General features: G+C 42.6%; 1 protein-coding gene and 1 long non-coding RNA gene across 3 annotated transcripts; one reads left to right on the top strand and one right to left on the bottom strand.

Moving 5' to 3' along the window:
• Positions 1–217: 217 nt before the first annotated feature.
• LOC117858395 (protein ACCELERATED CELL DEATH 6) lies at positions 218–3,674 on the bottom strand. Its single transcript, XM_034741456.2, has 4 exons — positions 3,333–3,674; positions 2,845–2,895; positions 1,675–2,184; positions 218–1,555 (listed from the first exon to the last, which is right to left on the bottom strand). The coding sequence occupies exons 1-4, from the start codon at positions 3,541–3,543 to the stop codon at positions 288–290; spliced, it is 2,040 nt and encodes a 679-aa protein (XP_034597347.1). The 5' UTR covers positions 3,544–3,674; the 3' UTR covers positions 218–287.
• A 630-nt stretch (positions 3,675–4,304) lies between these two features.
• LOC117858515 (uncharacterized) lies at positions 4,305–7,426 on the top strand. Of its 2 annotated transcripts, XR_004640984.1 has the most exons (4): positions 4,305–4,419; positions 6,241–6,337; positions 6,567–6,842; positions 7,083–7,426. It is a non-coding gene; the product is annotated as an uncharacterized lncRNA (long non-coding RNA). The 2 variants fall into 2 exon arrangements; XR_004640983.1 differs by having other exon boundaries at positions 6,241–6,842.
• The last annotated feature ends 8,253 nt before the right edge of the window (positions 7,427–15,679 follow it).

Below are 15,679 nucleotides of genomic sequence, written 5' to 3'. Positions count from 1 at the left end.
CAGTCTGCGACAGAGTAGTGGCGTGGAGCTGTGAAGTTGGTCCACGTTTGGAAAGGAGAGAGGAGAAGAGAAATAAAAAAGAGAATGACACATGGATCCTATTTTTAAGGGTATAATAGATTTTTCACAACAAGATCTCCTGTTTCAGAGGTGGATCATGCTTCTTGCCAAATACGTGGACAACTCCAATATTTTTCTGAAATTAGTGGAGTGGAGCTGAGATGAAGTGGAATTTAAAAAATTTGAAGTGAAGTGCTGCTAACAAAGGATAAAGGATGCACTATTTCCTAAAGCGGAGAAGGTGCAGGTGAAGTTGCCAGTCGCTCCTCCCTCCCTGATATTCCAGCTATGACTATCATACTGACAATAGCTATTAAACTTGTAAACGTAAACAGAATCAAGTTTTTTACGATAGCTCTGGCGAACGGATACTGCCGCCTGATGGCTTGTCGTCGTCCTTTCAAGCGTTTGTACTGACATCGAAACCTCCAGACTGTGCGCAGCGTAGTGTCAGGCCCGATCCACGTGACGATGAACCGACTCATCATTAAACAGATGCATAAGTAGATGGAAAACAACACGTAGAAGTAGGCCGGCCTACTGCTCGACACGGCTGCCAGCGCCGCGTAGAAGGCCAAGAGAAGGCTGACGAGCGATACCCACATGCAGTGGAGCGCCACCACGAAGCTCCTCCACGAGCCCGCGGAGCGAGACGCCTTCCCGTAGACAAGCAGGATCACCACGACCACGGACGTGGCCACAGCCAGTGCGTCCAAGAAGATGAAGTACTGGAAGGTGACCTTGCGCGACAGGATTGCCTCGCCCGTGGAGTCGCTGTACCCTCCGGGAAGGTTGAACCCAGCGGCGAGGGCGGAGGTGGCAATGAGCACGGCTACGACGGCGAGGCTGTCGGAGGTCTTTTCTATCCCCTGCCGCGCCGTGTCGCTGCCGCTCCACCGCTTGAGGTGGTCCTGCCTCTGCGGTCCGAGTGTTGCCCCGTAAGCGACCAGCGTCACCACCAGGCTTACCATGGTGAAGAAATTGGTTGATCCCACGGCGAGATCAAAGGCCGTGTGCCCATCGTTGTTCAAAACATCGGCCCGCACCTTGCCCTTGCGTAGCAGCTCCTCCACGATGCCGGGCGCGCCCGCAGCCACGGCGAGGTGGAGCGGTGTGTTGCCGTCCTTGTCCTGCGTGTCTAGGAGGCCGCGTACGAAGGGGTTCTTGATGGCTAGCGATACCACCTTGGAGCGCTTCTCCCTGGCCGCGGTGTGCACGAAGGTCCTGCCGTTGTCGTCACGAAGCTCGGCTGCGTCGAGGCAGCTGTTTACCATGTCATCCACTATGGAACTGTGGTCCATTCTCGCCGCGACGTGAAGTGCCGACAGACCGGCCGAGTCCTTCTTGTACAGTGTTCTCGGCGGCGTGGCGCGCAGAATTGCTTGTACGATGGTGGAGTCGCCGTCAGATGCCGCGAAGTGGACCGGGCTGCTGCCATTGCAGTCGACATGGTCCACCAGAGCCGGCCTCCAATTCAATAGCAGGCCAACCATTTCTGTCGTACTTCTTATATGCATTAATTATATTCTTTTTTGAGAGTATTAATACTAATCTCTTATATCTATGAATGCAAAATACAATGCTGGACATGAAACAAACAATGAAGAACCTAACCTGAGCTCTGGAAGACGGCTGCGTGCAGAGCATTCTGGGAGCTCGGCCCGGCAGATGACACGTCCCTGCAAGTCATAATCGCTCTGACTGCTTGCTCCGACCTGCTGATTACCGCCAAGTACAGCGCCGACACGCCTGCGTTGTTCAGCTCGGCGGCCGACTCTGCCGCCTCCGAGACCAGTACCTCCACCGCAGCGCCATGTCCGTGCCTTGCCGCCAGGTGCAAGGCTGTGTCCCCTGCCTCGTTCTTCCATCCCAGCAGGGTGCTCTCGCCGCAGTCCCTGGCCACCTGGGCGAGGATCGCGACGGCACTGACGTGCCCAGCCCTTGCCGCGCAATGCAGCGGCGTGTCCAGCGCTGAGTTCCGGCGAGAGAGGACGCCCTGATCCCTGAACCTGAGGTAGAGCTCCTGGATCAACTCATGGTGCCCACGCTCCGCAGCAACATGTAGAACGGTGTTCCTCCCTGCAGTCACCTCGTGTATGGTGCACTGTCCATGTTTAAGAATGCCTGAAACGGGTATAAGTAAGGAAATTAAAATAACCAAAATTTTAACTATCGGGTTGACTACTACTCTGAAACGTTTGCCATTGGATTTACGGAGCCTGCGGCGGCGGTAGGCGGCACAACCCACGCAAGCTCTCCACTCGGCACTTCTTGTTTCTCTAATCTGCTGATATGTTTGATTGTTCGAACTGATGAATTCCTCTACATACTGTGTGCTGTACATGTTCAATGAACTTTGGCGAAGTTCGGAAAACAGCGAAAACCCAACCGATTTTACTGACACCGAAGTGCTCGGTTTTTCATTCTGCCTTATACCGATCGATTCCTAATTTCTGTACACTGAATTTTTTGGCAAACCGAATAAACCCAACCGAAGTGTCTCATGAACTGTGCTCCCGGGGGGGGGGGGGGGGGGGGGGGCGGGGGGGGGGGGCGGGGGGGGGCGTGTAATCCATTAATCAAAAGCAATTTAGAAATTCCTAGTTCCACACTAAGCATAGCTGCCTAACACGGTACAGTAAAACCAAGGTGTCAAGGATAACCTAGAAAAAATAGGTAAAGCTAAACAATTGGACCCATCATATTATGATGACATGGCATACAAGTATATGATTAAGTTAAGTGTTATAAAGGATAAAATACAATATGATCAAGGACACTTGCCTGTCTCGGAGACTTCAAACTCATTTTCTTGCAGGTTCACAATGAACGCCCCTTGTAATCATAGCAAGCATACATATAAGGAAACAAACAAAACTAGTTAAAATAGACCAAACATCAGCACAAAACCAGGATAGGTTATTAAATTATCAGCAGTAGCATGAATCTCTAAGAATGGAGTTCAAACATGAAAGCGTTGTATTTGGGTTGTTAAGTCGTTTCGGTAAAGGTTATTTGACGGCAGACTATTAAAATGTGTAAACTCTTTGCCAGCTGGACTTACTCCAGCTGATATTGCGCACGTAAAACTTTTGGGCGTCGCTGATAGGATCTTTGGCGGCACTACAACAACTTTTGATATTGTGTACGTCTTGGTGTGGTGATCAGTAGTAGAAATGAAATTTGGGTGGTCTCCGTGTGAGCTATTCTTCTGAAGAAGAAAGGAGAAATGGAAGAAAAAAGAAGTCGTGAGCTATATATATTATTGTTACCAGTGGCTTGAGAATCTGTCGCAGCAGCGTGTTTTTTCGGAAGCTGCGCCATGACGTCCACCACCTGCCCTTCGTAGACAGCTTGATGGAGGAAAGTGCACATGCTGGTCAAGCGTGCACCATCATGTTGCGGCTGCATCGGCGGTGTCACATTTGCCGGCGCGCCACGGGAAGTACGTGCGAGCTGGATGTGCTGCTGCTGACGATCCATGGGGGATGAGCGAGAAAGTTAGCAACTAGCTAGTGCTGCTGTGCGAAGGCAAGGGAGGGCGGGGCAGCTTTATAAGATGACACCGTACGTGCTCTGTATTACTGACCTGCACTCACCTGCGCTCTCTCTGGATCATCCAGATACAGAACACAGGTCAGTAATACAGAGGAACGCAGGTCAGCAACCGCCGTCAGCCTCGTCGCGATCAGCCATTCCAGCGCGAAGATGTCGGATCATTCAGATTAGTTTTTCCACAAATGTGCACAGATCAACAGTCAACAAACTTGTGCTGATTGGGCACAAGTTGTCGAAAACGACGGGCCATGACAAGGACTAATAATTTTGCACGTATTATTTGTAGCATATTGTACTATACCATACGACAGGCCATGACAAGGACTATTAATTTGTAAGTGTTTGTAGTCTTATCCCAGGCCCCGATTATATATATATATATATATATATATATATATATATATATATATATAAACTACTCCCTCCGTTTCAAATTATAAGTCATTTTGATTCATACCTTTTACTATGAATATCCATGCGCTATGTAATCATTATTCATCTTGGTTTTGTGCACAGTAGGTGCCAACGACTTGCGAGTTGCCTAGTCTTCCAATAAAGTCGACAATAATATCTTTGAAAGTTCAACACCAAGTTGCCACAATTTATTGTAGTCTTATCCCAGGGCCCCAATAATTAATATATATATATATATTGAGAATATACTCTTTGACCGATTATAGAATAGCTTATTCTATAGCCAGTCCAACTGGTAGGCTCAAATTGGCCAGCATGCACTCCCCACCTCCGTTCCGTCTGGAGTACGAGAGCGGGCTGGAGTGCGAGAGTGGGCGTTCTGTGAAGGTATTTATTGTTTTCTGAAGGAAATGTTTATTGTTTTAGATGCATCAAATCAAATACAATTACGGTGCCTTCGTATGGCTTTGTATTGTTAAATCAAGGAATCAAGCCTGTCGTCATCCTGAATTGTGCCTTCGCACATCTGGTAAAGCACCTGGTACAGTTTTATCACTAGACGTTTAATTATGGTAAATAGCCATTTGTCCTGATGCCTGGTTGTGGTAAATCACTTCATAACTATCGTGAATAGACAATTGAATTGTGGTAAATAGCCATTTTGCATTGCTAAATCGTGTCTCCAGACATCATTCTGTTCGCTTGTGGTAAATCACCTGTCACATTATCGTTACTTAGATGTTTATTTATAGTAAATCACCATTATTGTAAATTGGTTCCTCAAAGCTATAATTTGTGGTAATTGGACCCATCGTTGTAGTAAGAAACAACACGTGCTATCGCTTGCATTCTCGGTAATAATCCTCTGTCCAGAATAACATGCTAGTTTAGTTTCTCGTAACGTTGTTTAGTACTACTCGGTAAACAGTAGCACAGGCTAGTTCTGTAGTCGGGAATTGCTAGAAGCGTGCAAGAGCCAGGCCTCGATCTCCAGTAAATCTGCCGCCGAAACCGGATTAGGAAATAAATATCCTCACGGAACGCCCGCTCTGGCACTTCAGCCGGAACGGAGGTGGGGAGTGCACGCTTACCAATCCTAGCCTACTTAGGTGAGCTGACTATAGAATAAGCTACTACGGAGATACTCTCCATATATAGAGAGAGAGACACACACATAGATAGATAGATAGATAGACACACACTCCGTAAAGTCAAGTCAAATACTCCCTCCGTCCCAAATTATAAGTCGTTTTGAGTTTTCTAGATTCGTACATTTTACTACGAATATCCATGCGCTATGTAATCATTATGCATCTTGGTTTCATGCGCAGTAGGTGCCGACGACTTGCGAGTTGCCTAGTCTTCCAATAAAGCGACAACAATGTCTTTGAAAGTTCAACACCAAGTTGCCACCATTTCTCGTAACAACTTGCACTTGCCACCAGTTATACGAAATAATTTATGCACCAGTTCTCTGTAGTTGGTGTCATAGAGTAGGTTGATATTCATGGTGCAGTTTTAACCAAGACAAATCATAAGGGCTGTAAGATCTTGTTTGTTTTAGATTATAATGCATGTAGATTATATAATCTAAATTATGGATCATGGGTACTATGGTAAAGGAATAGATCATCATGGGACCACAAAAAATCTGAAATAAGCTATCAAGTGGTCCCAAGATAGTTATTTACCCTATTACCCTTGGATCATAATCCAGCTTACTATATAATCTTAATCTTGAAGGTAAACAATAGAGCTAACTCCCCTTGCCTTGTCTAAAACAGAATGCATACCCAGTAGAAAGACAATGTTTATGGACAAAATGTGTACTACTCGTTTTTGCAAATGAAATATAATTGGGTGCATGTATACTGGCCACAGTAAACCAAACAAATTTAGTTGGGAGCACATGTTTCCTTAAATTGATGGATAATTTAAGTTCTAAAAGAACTATCTTGTTGGCGTGCTCTGCCAAGGGATCCCCGTTTGTTTGCTCCGGCCGTGCCAGAGACATATTGCTGCCCGTATCATTTGGGCTTGTTCAAGCTGGGGCTCTGTGTGCAATCCGGCACAGACCATGCTGGTTGCTCCCGCTTCCGTTCCATCTTCTGTTGCTCACCAATGCCTCCTTCATGGACCATGCACACCAAGTTCTTGATGATTTGCCTCTGCAGCTGTTTCAATTACTGACCAAATAACCATATTCAGATTTCTGCACACAACAGTGGATGTGGCTATATATGCAGCTGACAAGGAGATCTCCCCAACGAAAGAAGCAAATTCATGGCAACTATCCTTGCCTAAGGTAAAAATATGCTTACACATCAATTTAACTTTTTTTATAGAACAGGAGGGGTTTGCACCACTACTGGTTATGTATTAAAAAAGCAGCGAAGTTACAAAGTAGTAGCAAACAAAAAGCAAAAGAAGGGGATTACAAAAGGGGTTACATGAGAGAATCTAGCCATTCTACAATAGAAGGCAAAAAAAAATTCTTTGCACGATGGATAACTATGACAAATTCTTGCTTGAAGCTTCTGAGAACTGAGGCCACTGTGGGCTATTGTTGCTGGAAAATCTGGGCATTTCGTTCTTGTCATATGCACCATGCCATCAAAGTAATGATTTCCATAAAGAAAGGTTTCTGGATTTGCTGTTTGAGAGATTCCAGCACTTCAAAAAGGGCAAGGGCCAACGGAATTTGTAGAGCTATTTGTTTCCAGCATTGTTGGGCAAACTGGCATCTGAAAAAGAGGTGTTCAACTATTTCATCCTGTGTTTAGTCACATAACACAGCTATAATCATCAAGGTACATCCTTTTTCTTCTGAGTAAGCCTCTGGTATCGAGTCTATCTTTGAGCAGTAGCCAAAAGAATACCTTGTGTTTGAGTTGACATGTGCTTTTCCAAATCCATTTGAAGGATGGATGAATTTCTCTATGACCTTTCATAATTTTATAAGGCTTCTGTAAGCTGTAGAAAGGGGACCCCCAAATATATACCCAAGTGTCTTCGGATGAATTCAGATCACATTGTTGCATCTCCTGTAGGAGCAACTGGTATTGTTGAAAGGCCTGTACGGGACTTTGACGTATGGGAGAAGCGGAGAAAGGAAGAAGGAAGGATATCTGTGCATGCACCAGAAAGTCCAGAATAAGAAGGATTCCTTGCCAACGCCTAGATGAATTATAGGTTGTTGATCTGACGCGATTGGATGGGAGCCAAGAGATATAGCAGATACATGGCAGTACATGCACGTTCGGTAGATGGGGTCACATCTTTAACCGAGACACTATTGGATTTGTTTAACTAAATTGGAAGGTTAGAGATAAGTAAGGACTCTTGTAACGGGATGTATGGCCGAATCAGATTGAAGTTTAATTCGGTTAGGTAACTGTATTTCTACATGGCTAAGACCAGCCGGCTTATATATATATATAAGCCCAAGGCCGATTGATCGCCCTCAATCGAATCTATCAATACAATTTATCTTTTTACCTTTACCTTTTACCCTACTTTTCTAACCCTGATCTGCTGTTTGTTCCTCATCTCAATGGCGAAAGCGGCGTCCTAGGTGGCCTTGCCAATCCTAGGGCACACCATAGCGCCATGGCCCCTGACGGGTCCCTCCCGAGCGTGTTGCTCTTCGGTGCTCAAGTCCTTCGGCGGCGTGTCTTGCGTATCGCACTCACCGTCGAGGGCACACAGGTGCGTGTTCCGTGTAGGGCACGAATTCGTGTCAACAGGAGTCTCACCATAAGTCATCCTAGAGAAGGATTGTCTTGCCATTACCTAGTTGTGCAATTGCAATGCACTTGTACTATGTTAATAGCTTCATAATATCCCTCCACCAGAAAGATCCCTTCTTAATTGTCCCAGGCAGTTTTTCACTCGGCTAATAGTTATCCCATATCAGCTTGACCCAAGGCAGGTTGGAATGGTTGAAGATATTGTGGAGGTTTTTTAGTAGGAGAGCATCATGAACTGTTAAATCTAAAACACCAAGGCCACTTTCCTCTTTTGGCAGACAAACCATTGACCATGCCGCTTTTGATGGCTTTTTGTTGTTTAAGTCTGCTCCTCTCCATAGGCAATGCTTTTCTGTATTTATCAAGTTGCGTGATAATGGTACAGTTCTAGCCATGAAGGTGGGGAGTGTAGAGAAAACTGAATTAACCAGAGTAAGTTCCCCCCTTGGCAAAGAAGATTGGAGGTCACAAGGAGCCTATTTTCACATCTCTTTACCAAGGGTATGAAATCGTGGATTGAAGGCTAGTCACGCCTAATGGGAGATCCAGGTAGGTGAAAGGTAAACTGCCAGTTGAGCACCCCAATTCTATAGAGAGCTGTGTCATTTTCTCTGCAGGGGTACCATAACTGATTTGGCAAAGTTAACCTTCAGGCCATATGAGGAAGCAAATAACTGCAATAAGTCCCTTAGCACAATTACTTGAGCCTGACATGCTTCCATAATTATTAAGGTAACATCAGTGTACTGAATTATTGGGAAGTCTATTCCTACTCCTTAAGGGAGGGGCAAGTTAAGGTGGCCTTGATCCTTTGCTTGGTTTATGATAGTCTGCAAGAAGTCAACTGCCAGGACAAAAAGGAGAGGTGAGAGAAGGTCACCTTGTCTTACTCCCCTTGTACAGTGGAAAACCTTTCAAGGAACTCTATTCAGAAGAATTGATGATGTCCCAGAGCTAAAGATTGCATTCATCCAGGAAAGCCATTTGTCACCAAGCCCTTTGTGTTTCATAACATGCAACATGAACTCATGCTTAACCTTGTCCAAAGCTTTTTCAAAATCAAGCATCAGGAGAATTTAGGTCCTTTTTGGACTTATGGCACATATGTAGACATTCAAATGACCAAGCTAAACAATCCTGGATTGTTCTGGCCTTGATGAACCCATATTGGTTTAAGTGGATGAGCTCCATGATCTTGTTTTGCAGCGTATTTGCCAGAAGCTTGGTAATAATCTTGATTGTGCAATTGAGCGGAGAGATGGGCCTATAGTCTGATACATTAGTTGGGGTTTCCTTCTTTAGAATCAGAGTTACAAAAGAAACATTGATGCTCCTGGTGTAGATAGATCACTCATAAAAGGTTGATATCAGGTTGTAGAAATCAGAGCAAACAATGGGCCAACACTTTTTATGAAGTCAGTGTTGAACCCATCTGGTCCTAGTGACTTGCCTGTTGGGAGTGATTGAATAACTTGATCAATTTCCTCTTTTGTAAAAGGCAGCTCTAGTCTGTGCAAGTCATCATGTTCTTGTAGGATATTGGGAAGATCAAACTGTATAACAATGAATTTAGAAGTTCCTAGTTTTTCTTTATAGGCTTCCTAGAGCAGCTGTGATGGTACTTATATGAACCGCTTGCGATGGCACCTTCTGTACTGGTGTACTAATTTCTTTGTCGCCATAAGAAAAGGCCGGATCCCTGAGCCGGGGGATGATATCTTCAGTTGAACCCTCTTCTGCAACATTGTGTGTGTAAGGATCGATGGCCCAAGAGGGGAGTGAATTGGGACTTCTTCAAATTTCTAAAGCAATAAAAACAATCTTAGCTTATAGTTCTAGTGTTGCCCAAACCTATAGTTTTGAGAGAAAGCTAAAGCAAACTAACAAGAACTATCTATGTAGGAAAATACACTAACAAGTTCATCATGACTTAGACAAGATCACACTAACAAGCCAATATCCTAGGCAAGATAAGGAGCAATATGAAATGACTCGAAGTAAATACACAAAGTAAATGTGGGAAAGTAAAGATCAAGGAGTTGATGCTCCCCCTAATTCATGTTACATCACTCACTAAGAGTTTTTCTCCCGCTTGAGTCACAAAGACACAAGTGCTCATTAATACAACCCCTTCTCCATCTATGGAATGGCGGGCTTCACACCGTGTACAAGAGATTGTCCTTGGGGCTCCCATAATCTCCAAGAGCTCACCAAGAACTCATCAATTCTTTGGCTCTTGCACTTTCTCAGCTGCTCACTAGTTGCTTCAGGTCTTCAGGGCATCAAGAGCAACTCAAATGACCAAGGGGTGAAGTATATATAGGCTAGAGCTCAAGGGATAGTGTTGACACCAGTTTTTGACCAAGACTAAAGAAGCCGATGGCGATCAAGATTCAGAAGACGATGCTAATTGGGATACGGAAGCTGATGACATTTGCGTTTCAAGCTTAAAGCTGCTGCAAGCGACGATGACGGTTGGCAGAAGATTCTAGAGCATGGCAAGGAGGTCTCCACTGAATAAGGAAAATTGTCTAGGTAGGATTATATTTTATTTTAAATAGAATATTTTATACCGGTACACCAAGTCGTGACCAATTAGGACTGTAGGTCGTCCAGGGTATAAATATGTACCCCATGGCCATTGTAAGGGATATCTCTTGATCAAATATCAATACACTTTTCTTTTTGGCTCAACACCAACCTTAGGAGTAGGAGTAATGTAGTTTCTCGGCGAGTTCTTCGGTGAACAGGGCTGCATCATCTTGACCTCCGGTTCGCTCGCAAGCATCGCCATTATCAGGTGCTCTAGGCTTTAATTACCAGCGCATTGCTGTAATTTTGTCTAGTTTACCTACCAGTTATCAATTCTCATCATATCCTGTAAGGTTGTATCTTTCAACCTCTTGCTAGATGTGGTAGAATCAAATCTATCCTGCCTTGATTAGGATCTATCGGCTAGTTTATCTTCTAGATCTGTTGCATTGCTTTAATTGCCATATTATTAAGAATTCAACAGAGTGTGATTCATTAACCGGTAGTTTCTTATTCTTGGCTTTTATTGGGCTTTTACCGTGCTTCGCATTTCAGACGAGAACGAATCAGCCAAACTTTTGAAACTCTCACGACCAGAGACTCTGAAGATGATATTGAGTTCGCGGGACATGATGGAACATGTATTTCTGGAACAAGGTCTCTATGAAAATGAACAAGGAAACGGCAGCTGTCCTGTCATTGATCCTGGCATCAATTTGTGTCCTAGTTAAGTAAAAGAGCAGTGCTACTGCCCATAGTTAAAGAAACAGAGTTGTTGTTAGTGTGGCAGAAAATAAATCTTCTGAATCCACACAAATGGAGAAGGCTATTATGACCGAGTAGTATATTGGAATTGGATATTTTCTCTGGTCACAAAAGTATCTGTTACCAACACAAGCCGCTGTATAAAATGTATTCAAAGTGGACCAAAGTTGTAATATTATGAAATAAATTACTTTTCATCATGAATAATCTAGACATACCATTATTAAGAAGTGGATAAGAATTTTAAAAGACATGGGGTAAAAAGAATTAAACATGTTGAGCTGTGAGTCCATGTTGGATGTTATCTTTGGCACCAACTTACCTCACAGAACAGGAGTATAGGACACATATAAACTTGAACTCTCCCACTATTCAAAACTAAACTTCAATTCAGTAATTGCAGGATGTGCCCTGCACGGTCTGACAGCAAATTCCAAACATGCGACGCAACGGTCTCTCTGGCTCTCTGTGGTCCTATCATGCCAAATGCCAGTACGTACGTCGCCACCGAACGAAAATTATGTACACCGTAGTGTTGACATAGATTCTATCCTCTCTGGCTCTCAATTTGTTTGCTCGGTAATGTACTTGTTTTTTTAGTGATGTACAGGGAATAAGATCAACTCGATAGAGCAATTTCTATTAATTTATAGAAAATGTTGAAGCTAAACCCTTTTGATACATACTCAACCTTTGCCACCTTATGCAATCTGAAGCAATAGATTAGGTAAAAAGAATAAATCAGAGGGGGAATGAATAATTAACTCTATGTGTACTGATGAAGTCATACTATCTTTCTTGGTATTAATCAGGAGTATAGGTGTAAATACTGTATGAATTCGGCATAGGTTAGAATGCAATTAATGTTTGAATGAGTATAGATGTAATACCATGAATGGGAAGGATTGAAATTGTCGATCAGTTGCTAAGTTCCATAGTAATACCATGGTACTTGCTTGACAGTTTTTACAGATGAAATGTTGTTGTGGTACATATTTTCTTGTACTCTGAGTTAGAACAGAGAAAGAACTCATAATTTTTAATCATCTCTTTCTTATGTGCATTAATTTGATTCATGTGCTATTTTTTAACAAAAAAAGTCCTTCGTATTTAAACGGTTAGAGTGTTTTTTCAGATCGTTGTGATTTTGGTTCATTTTGTTTTGGGGATTAAACTAGTATGCCAAGTTTGCTTGATGAAGGTCATTGACACCTTTACTTCTGTGGTGTCGGCTCACTCAAAGGTGCTTGATCTGTCAGAAGACCTCCTTGCTCTAGCAATTCTAAGTGCAAGTTTCAGTTTGACAACAAAAGGGTTGCATAATTAATTTGATTGTTGCTGGCCTAAATGTAAAGTAGTCTGTTTTTCTTGATAGTAAGCAGTGTTTCTTATTAGTAAGAAGTTGTACGCTAGTATGTTGGTCTTTGTCAATTAGTGATTCCTTTCAGAAAGTTCTTCATGGCATGTTCGTTCCTCGTTGTCTTCCTAGCCTTCTGATGTCTGAATGAGAGAAAAAATTCTTTAACATCTGAATGAATTCATATGCAAGTACATCTATCTTGGTACTTTGTCAGCCAGGTTGAATATGCAAGCTACAAGGTCTGGTGATGAAGAGGACGTCAAGGTATGCTGGTGCCATGGTTAGATTGCTATGGGCTATCCGTGTGCACATTCTCTAGCTGATTTACAGGGCGCGACAAAAGTTCTTAAATGTAGATTGCCTGAAAGTGACCTATTTTTTTTGTGTATCTTCACAGATTGAGTCCGCTGCATGCAAAATCGAGTTGAGCCTCTCTTTTTTAAGACTTGGCAGTTCATTCTCACATGATTTGGTTGCATGCCTAACATTTATGGTACTATGATTGATTAATTAGTTAGAATGTATGCATCGGATACGTATTGTAGCCTTTGCATTCAAATATATTTTTGAATTTCACTTTTAATTGCTCAAGTAAAGACATGTTCTAAGTTTACAACAATGGTACATGTTTCTGGCTGACCAAGAGTTGGAAATTTAGAGAGACATGGATGAGACCAAAAGAATTATGCTAAATAATTTATACTTTTTGACCAAGAGTTAAATTCTTGTCAAAAAATATGTTCTTGTGCATCTATGTACAAGGTGCTACATGGATAAGTTATATTGATATTCTCTCAATTAAATTTGTGAGACATTCAGTTTATTCATAGTCTCATAGAGGTTATCATAAGTGTACAGTATGCATACATGGGTGGTACATGTGATATCTAATAAATGTTATCAATATGGCTTATAATGTAGTCAGCAAAAAATAGGCAATTTAGATTGTCGGTACAATTTTTTTGGCCGGTACACATGAGCGGTACCTGGATGGTATATGCCATTAGTAGCAAGAAAAAGGCAAAAATGAAAATGTACTATATGCATGCAAGATTTGATTTTAAGTTCTTTTTTTGACAAATCTGTGCTTTAGAAATCAATATATATAGGGTGTGTAGTGTATACCATATATTTCATAATATGTGTAATTACTTTCTTAATATTTTTTATAATACTATGGTGTCTTTGGGATGAAAATAAAAAATAACTTCTCTCCAATTTGTTACATGACGAAGATTGCTACCAGAGGATAAAAAAAAATAGATCCAAACTATTTGATTTAATATATTGTTTACATATCTATAATTTTTTCTTAGAGTAAAATTATAATGTAAAATTTGCAATATGGTGGGTACAGGATACGGGAGAAGAAATTATTTTTCCCCTGCCGCCACTCGATCTCAAAAGTTTGAACGAAGCGTATACCCCGTGTGTATTGTCGCATACAACGAGCCATACGAAGGTACATGTGTTCAGCGAGAACAATGGTCAAGAAAATAATATCATAAAATTCAAAGACGGTAAAAATACTAGGTCACCATGCAGGCACGTAAGCCATTTTGGACAGGAAAGGGCGAAGTACAGCTTGCATTTGGACGGGGATTGGATTCAACAATAAAAAATTTTATTCATCCATTGGAACGTTGGAAGGAGGAGGCATGACGCTAGTTGTTGATACACTTTTATTCATATTTATCTTTAATAATAACATAAATTTAATATTTAAACTATCGATCACACCTAATAAATCGATCATTTTCACATGTGCAACGTATTTTGGAGGATGTTGTGTTTTCACAAGAAATTGGGCCTAAAACAATATTTTTGGACAAAGCACTGAACGAGCGTCGAACCAGACGAAGACGAAGGCCAACAGGTCCAGAAAGGGGCTAGGCCGATCGGCCTAGAGGAGGCCAGACCGATCGGCCCATCTTTGGCAAGAAACCCCCCAGCATTACTTAGGAGCTAAGTTTATGAAGATATGGCAAGAACCAGCTTGGGATCAAAGAGGAATCGGAGAAGATCAAACGAATATTTGCAAAGTCATTGAAGATCAATCTCATCCCAAAACAACTGACATGCCACGCCCACATGCAAGTGAAAAAAAAAGATTCCAGAGCACCTATGGAGACTTAGGAGATGAAGCAGGACGCGAGAAGGCAAAGGAAGCCCAGGCTGATCAGCCTGGACCCTCCCAGGCCGATCGGCCTAGGGGTTTCCTTCGCCCCCTCGCCTTCCAATTTTTATCACACACCCTCTGAACTATAAATACCCCCAAAATCCACTAAGTCCATAGATTGGAGACGACGTACTCGACGTGAAGCAGCAGAGAAGCAGAAGGAGCTTGAGAGACACCATTTCGGAGAGCCGAAGGCTGTGCAGTTGTCGGGGGTTAGCGTAGGCGAGCCTCTACCGATGTGATCATCCTGCGAGAAAGATCACGACGGAGTTCTAGAGCTAAGAGTCATCAAGATCAAGGTAGAATCTCGGTGGTGATCTTATGATGTATAATCATTCATGGTGAAGTAATAGATATATTCATGTTCTCAGCGATCTAATTATACCCTTCTATGGTTTTATGCTCTGTTGGGTTTGCTTGCTTTTCAATCTATTAATCGATGATAGATTGCTTAGATTATTGTGGTCGTTGTGGTCGGATTTGCATGTTTGATCTACCGATGAGTATAACATGTTTTTTTTATCGTGCCGGGATCTTTTTTGTGTAAGATAGGGGATTTCAGGAGCTGGATCGGAGGTGTAGATTTAAAGATAGATCATATTTGTGTTGATTTGCTATCCATGCTTAAAATTACAACTTATGCATAGTCTAAGTTGCTCTAGATTGATTACCTCTGCTCTATCTGTTATATGTTGTCGATTAGATCTGAATCACCAATCAACACTAAATTCATACAAATAATGCTAGTTAAAATGAGAGAAGAGTTACAACTGATCCGTAGGTTTACGACTTGACGCCGGTCAAAGCTTGACGAAATCTTTTCACCCGGACCGAGAACATTTCTGTACCGTCACACATCACTCGAGAGCCTTTACGTCCAATCAACATGTCCAGATTCCAAACATTTCACAAAATAAAACCAAATACGAACCGTATACGTGCAGTAACGACAGAATAGCACGCATCCTCACGCGCTTTGGATGTTCCGGATTGAACGTATTGCAACACGAGGGAGTAAAACGTACTTTTCGTTCGCCACCCGCGACAACGCATAGCACTCCG

This window comes from Setaria viridis, chromosome 5 (assembly GCF_005286985.2).
Source record: "Setaria viridis chromosome 5, Setaria_viridis_v4.0, whole genome shotgun sequence".
Classification (NCBI taxonomy): domain Eukaryota; kingdom Viridiplantae; phylum Streptophyta; class Magnoliopsida; order Poales; family Poaceae; genus Setaria; species Setaria viridis.
This window is presented reverse-complemented; position numbering and strand designations above follow the sequence as displayed.